Source organism: Aplysia californica, unplaced genomic scaffold (assembly GCF_000002075.1).
Source record: "Aplysia californica isolate F4 #8 unplaced genomic scaffold, AplCal3.0 scaffold00095, whole genome shotgun sequence".
Classification (NCBI taxonomy): Eukaryota; Metazoa; Mollusca; class Gastropoda; order Aplysiida; family Aplysiidae; genus Aplysia; species Aplysia californica.
Window position 1 is genome coordinate 1,358,350 of NW_004797365.1, and position 6,426 is coordinate 1,364,775.

Below are 6,426 nucleotides of genomic sequence, written 5' to 3' on the forward strand. Positions count from 1 at the left end.
CCCCCCCTCTCTTACACACACACAAATAGCACGCACCCTCTACAATGGTCTCTCCTCCACTATAATGCTCTTTCTGCTCTTCTCTTCTCCACAACCATCCCCACGCAAACGGTCAATAGTTTCTATGTGGAGAAACTCACAGGTCTCAAAAAAGGCAACTCCCCTCTGCCCCGAAACCAAATCATGCAGCTGAGGGCGCCAGACGGCCGGTACCTGTTTACCCTCAGGTGAGTGAAACGAGCAGTCTCCAGATATTGACCAAGTAATACAGACTCGTCGCAAGTAATAATGTATATTATATACATTCTTTTGTTTTTTATTCGACCTCTACCCATGCCATTTAGCTGACGCCATAATATGACGAGTTTAGAAATTGCGTTCAACTTCTCATTTTATTACCAATTTCATTACGTTTCAGTGCCGTTCTTTTAGTAGGCTATCTATTTTTTAAATAAAAAAAACCTTTGGATACATCAGCTGTGTGCAAGGTGTGGTAAGTCAAGCATTCAACACGTTCTTTTATATAACTTGTAAACGTTTGTGTTCGTCCCCAAATCATCTGCTCTAGTGAGTCAGGAGGTAGGAAACCTTTTAATACGTCTCATAGTTGGAGCTTCAAGTTTTTGCCACCGGACATCCCGAGAACGTTAAAGTAGTATTTGATTTGGTAACGTTGATTAATGTTCCAAAACCCAACACACAAATCTACCAAGCCTTATTTTTATAACAAGAATTGCTGAGAGTATATTAATTCTACTGTTTGACTTTGTTCTGTCTAATATTTCAGTTTAGAGGAGGCTCTCGACCTTGTGGCCAGTGAGGAAGGAAAGGCGTTTTGTCTGGCCAAATACTTTGTGTTTGAGAAATACGCCGCTAGCAACATCTCGGCCGCCATGATGATAGACTCAGTTCTTGGAGCTCAAACGTAAGTACATACATTACCCTTTGTAAGGGATTTGACCACAATACGATTGTCGGTGGTTGGTGGGTGCTCTCGTTTCCTATTTTAAAAAATACACCATCCTTATCTTTCTTCCTACTTTTTGTGTTAGTTACTCTCTTGTAACACCTCTAATCTTCGGCACTTATACGGCCCATATAATTGTGTTGCAAGTAATGTAAACTGCATACTAAAACTAAACTAAACACGATGCGATTCTGGTAAGATAAAGGCTTGTACAATGTAATTGTTATCCCTTTTCACATCAATATTATCCTTGAAATACCCTAGAAAGGCGTCTCTTTAATGTTGTGGCAATGTGAAAATCAGACATTGTGTGACTTTCTATTTTTTAAATTGCATGATGGATACTCCTCAAAGGGTGACCTGAGTTTCATTTTGTGCTGTTGCTGTTGGTGTTTTTCGTCGACATGGACTATGCGGTGATTATCTAACGAAGTATTGAATAAAAAACTACTACGTTTAAAACGTTTCTGTTCCTCTCCTGCAAAGTGAAACAAATGTTTGTAAATTATACCACAACAGCTAAAACTGTCTGGATTCCTAGGACAGGCGCCACAACCACCCCCCCCCCCCCCCCCCCCAAAAAAAAACCCACCCCACAACAAAGAAACAAATAAACAATCAACAAAATAAGAAACAAATTAACACAGAAACAAAGCACAAACAGACCCCCCCAAAAAAACAAAAAAAACAACAAAACAAACAAAACAAACAAAACAACTCATTGGCTCATTTTCGTCTGTTTCAGTTTCGGTGCTGGAGTGTACACCGTGAAGGAAGGAATGTCCGCGGTTCCTCAGGGACTTATAAAGGCTTTTCTCGCTGCCAACAACAGGTCAGAACGTACAGTGAGACGCCATGTCTAATCAGTCAAAGACGTTCAGGCTCTGATCGTTCCTTGCCCTCGATCATTGATTGTTTTGTCAGAACGCATCGATTTCTCATTGTCCTACCTTTAGTTCCATCATGTTCATGTTCCCCGCCCCCTCCCCCCCCAAAAAAAAACAACAACCCCAAACCCCAAACCCCAATAAACAAATAAACAAACGGAAAAAACTCATTTTCCTAAAACCAATGAGAAAAATTGGGTAGCTAATTGACCTCCTGAACACCAACAGGAGAGGTACAGTCTATTTAATAATGGAACCGCACACATGAATAGCAGAACCTAATGTTCGTAATAATTATAATTATGCACTTGTCGACGATATTTACGTAAATATATCATTTTTGTTTTATTGTCCCCACATACCCTCACATAAACACACACGCACACACACGCACCAAATGGTGAAACTAACCACCTGTCGTTTTCTTTGATTATCTTCTTCTGGCTTCTCTTTTTGACTTGTTGCCACAACCTCACTGAGCTGACGTCCAAGTTGTAGCGTTTATAGGCGTTTCGTCGTCGCGCACAGAGAATCTGAGTTCAACTCCCATCCGTGTGGGGAGAACTTTTATCTAGTATCACAGCCTTAATTTCTTCTGTGGCGTTGTATCCCTTCCAGACCGGATTGGCTCTGACAATCCTCCTTAACGATCTAAATTGTGTCTATGGGGGAGCAGAACACTTTCTTTAAAAATAAACACCTTCCTCTTTAAACTGACCCACAATTGCTGCTGATTATATCTTTATAATAAAAAAAATTGCTGCTGCATGTCAACGATTTCAGTCCTATTCCTGTCTGGGTATGTGTGCTGAATCGAGTGTCTCCGTCTCTCTCTTGTTTGCCCTGGCAGACAGGGTCCAATCAATCCAGTCCTTTAAAACAACATTCGGAATTTTTCGAGATTAAGATACCATGCACAAGCAATCTATCGTACCTTTAGGATTACTGCTCTCATTATCGATGCTGTTTCCCCATATAATGTTACATCTACCAGGGTACTAAAACACTTACAGTCATAAAATGAACGTGGCGTTGGTAGCCTAGGGATTGAGAGCTTGGGGATTTGAGGCTCAGCTCGGTCCGACCTTGTGTTCTTGGGAAAGGCACTTTACAGGAATTCACCCAATTATCTCGGTTCTATCTAGCAAAGATAAGCGTTAAATTCGGAGACTACTCACCTCTTATAAAACCTTGCAGTGTTACAACGGGCTAAAATCTTTACTATCTCGCACATTTTGCACATTATATGAACCCGATTCCATTCAGCTGCTGTGATACTTGCCTTGATCACGATGTCTTCACCCAACAGCCATTCCTTGGAACTCAATCGGCAGCTTCTCAGCATTCATCGCACGAGTGATCAAGCCATGTATATACTTACATTTAACCGAACTCAAACAGACGAGGATGGCTTTACGAAAGCAACGGTAAGTTATCAAAGGGTGTAGAAATAATGTTAACATAATGTGAGGTGTATGACATTATTTCTAAAACTTAAACCCTCCGGAAATAGATGCCTTAAATGCATAGGTTGAATTTGTGCAATTTTTAGTATGGCATACTAAAAGACATGTTAAACATAACCCCTTTATTGCTGAGACGATTAATCTACGTTTGAACAAACTAGATGAAATGTTCAGTCGAGATAAATGTAAATACAGCCATAGTATCGTTCCCTTTATTTAAGAATAAACAACTGCAGAAGCTGTACTTATACCTTCTAAACTCCCCCCACCGACCGGAAGAATAAACAGTAGAGAACCTGTTTAGTAGAGCGCAAGCGAGTACGCCTACATACATCCATACAGTAGTAATATGGTTTTTAAAGAAAATGACATCAACATTGAACATCTACAAAATTGACCCTGGTGTCTATATTTGTCCGAGATCCCAATTCACGGATTGCAAGAAGTAACCCATTTTGTCAGCACGCCTTGCATGTTACACTCACCTTTCATTTCGTCATCTGTATGTATAACGGAAACATATTTTACAAGAAGTCTTTTCTTCTGCCTGAATGACGAGTATCCCTAACGTTTTTGATTTTGAAATCAGTAAAATGTTCCTTAATGGCATAAACTCTGCAAACAATATTTAACCCAAGATGAAGCACACAAAATGTATTTGCGAAAGTAGGAAAGCTTTATCTTTGCAGAAAAATTGGAAGGTTAGTGAGATCAAACTCATTCACAAAAAAAATAGCCGTTTCATCGGTATCATGGCGTCTAGGTGGGTTCATACTGGGATGTATCCTAGTAGGACAACGATAACCTTTAAAAATAGACAGGGAGCTGCACAGATGCCATCAGCATTGGCGTGTTGACGGTCGTTAATAGTGTGGTATTGTATATTATCTTATAGCACTGTATGTATGTATGTATGTATGTATGTATGTATGTATGTATGTATGTATGTATGTCTGTATGTCTGTGTGTCTGTGTGTCTGTGTGTCTGTGTGTCTGTGTGTCTGTATGTGCGTGTGTATGTGTTTCTGTGAATGTATGTGTATGTGTATATGTATGTATGTGTTTGTGTGTGTATGTATGCTATTAAACCAAATTTTCTCTACAACGATACATTTTTAATAATCAGAAAGGAATGGAATTTAACAAATCTTGCAACACGAATTATTTTACGCCATGCCCAGGATGAGCAGCATGTTGTGTGTGCCAAGAGAGTGATCCTAGCACTGCCTCACCACGCTCTCTCTAGGATTCAGTGGAGACCTCTCAGGTATGATGTCACAGTTTGGTATGATCAAAGATAGTAAATGTAGACTCTTTGGTATGATAATGTACTTATTATGGTGTCGATTCCCGGGGCTTTCGAGAAGAGACGTGAGTGCCTAGCGTTGATAACCGATGTCTGTTTGAGATCTGATACTTGTAAAAGAGAGTTTTATGCCTCTGCTGTACGTGTGCCAAGTGGGAATGGGAATGTGTATGTATATATGTATGTATAGAGATGTGCATGTGCACATGTGTGTATGTGTGTGCGTGTGTGTGTGTGTGTGTATGTGTGTGTGTGTGTGTGTGTGTGTGTGTGTGTGTGTGTGTGTGTGTGTGTTTGTAGATAGATAGATAAAGATACAAATTATTATACACACACAACTGGGGTCAATGGTCTAGCGATTAGGCGCTTCGCCGTTTGAAGCAGGAAAACAGAGTTCGATTCCCGGAGAAACATTTATATTAACTATAATCTTTTCTCTGGTGGAATGTTGCTTCTCTTCTAGCTCGGTTTGGCCATCATAAACAGGGTTGGATGCAGATCATTCTTAATGATCTACATAATATTGCGTCGAAGGGTTCGTTAAAAAAAAGCCCTAAAATTCAACAAAATCATACGCACATAAATACACAAACATAGACGAACAGTCACACTTATGCATACGCACACAACTTCAAATTATTATTGCCATGTTATTGTTTCAGGGAGGTCCGGGTGCGCAATGCACTGTATGCACTCATGTGTCGAACAGCGAGCAAAGTGTTTATGACTTTTAGCAACCAATGGTGGCTAAGTGGCACAAACCCTTCCTACTACGCCTACTCCGACACCTCATTTCTTACGGCAATAGACTGGAAGCGATCTGCGACGACTGGTAACTACATTCTCCTCACAAGCTACAGTACTGGCAACAATACCGAGTTTTTTCATCGACTTCAGAGTCACGGCGACCAAGGTAAAGGAAATGGAACAATCAAAGCGTCGGCCTCCCTGACAAATGAGGTTTTAGAGGAGTTAAGCCATGCCTTTGGTAAGTATACGGCCCCTTGTAGAAAGGAGATAACCTATATTTTGAAAAAAAATTTGTTGAAATAATTACACGCAGCTGTACTTTACCGGTAATTTTAAATATAGAGAATTTTTTGATTGTATGGTACGGTATGGATGGATGTATCGTCGATTTCAAACAAGTCAAGTTAACCTTACAAATGAAATGAAAATACATAAGCAACTCAGGTTAACTCTTGAAGAACGTAGCGGCCACATTATGCCCGATCAGCAACAGACCAAAGACAGTGTTGCGGCACAATTCAAACCACCATACACAAATTCTAGAATCAAAATTTGCTTATTTTATCGTATTCATGCTGTTGCCTGCCTTCAGATAAAGAATAAATAATAGAAAAGAAAAAATGTATGAAAAACAAAGTTGCGCTGCATTTGAAGTTCCCACGAAAGCAGCGGGTCTTCCAGCGTTATTGAAAGACAATTATGCGCGTCTCTAAATAATTTAAAATGTCTAGTTTCGATTTTAAAAAGTTGGACAGGAAAGTAGAACAGTCCAGAACAAATAATTAATATAACCTAAGCTAACAACCTACCATCTCCTTCAGAAGGACATAGGTAGGGTTATACATGTTTAACATGGGAGAATTGAGTTTGTATTTAGACGAGACTTGTGTGCAAACGTGTTTGTAGGTGTGCATGTGTGTGAGAGTGTACGTGAATGATAAAGTGACCCACTATTCAACTCACACTCTTTCCAGACCTCCATGTCTCCTTTCCATGTGTCTGTCTGTCTGTCTGTCTGTCTGTCTGTCTGTCTGTCTGTCTGTCTGTCTC

General features: G+C 40.0%; 1 protein-coding gene across 1 annotated transcript in view; it reads left to right on the forward strand.

Moving 5' to 3' along the window:
* The window catches only part of LOC101854076 (L-amino-acid oxidase-like), a 13,765-nt gene that overhangs the window by 6,218 nt on the left and 1,121 nt on the right, over positions 1 to 6,426 (forward strand). Inside the window, exons 4-9 of the mRNA XM_005095092.2 lie at positions 120 to 227; positions 788 to 925; positions 1,713 to 1,799; positions 3,164 to 3,281; positions 4,502 to 4,587; positions 5,289 to 5,614. Of these exons, the coding sequence (XP_005095149.2) occupies positions 120 to 227; positions 788 to 925; positions 1,713 to 1,799; positions 3,164 to 3,281; positions 4,502 to 4,587; positions 5,289 to 5,614 (863 nt within the window). The remainder of the gene's footprint in view (positions 1 to 119; positions 228 to 787; positions 926 to 1,712; positions 1,800 to 3,163; positions 3,282 to 4,501; positions 4,588 to 5,288; positions 5,615 to 6,426) is intronic.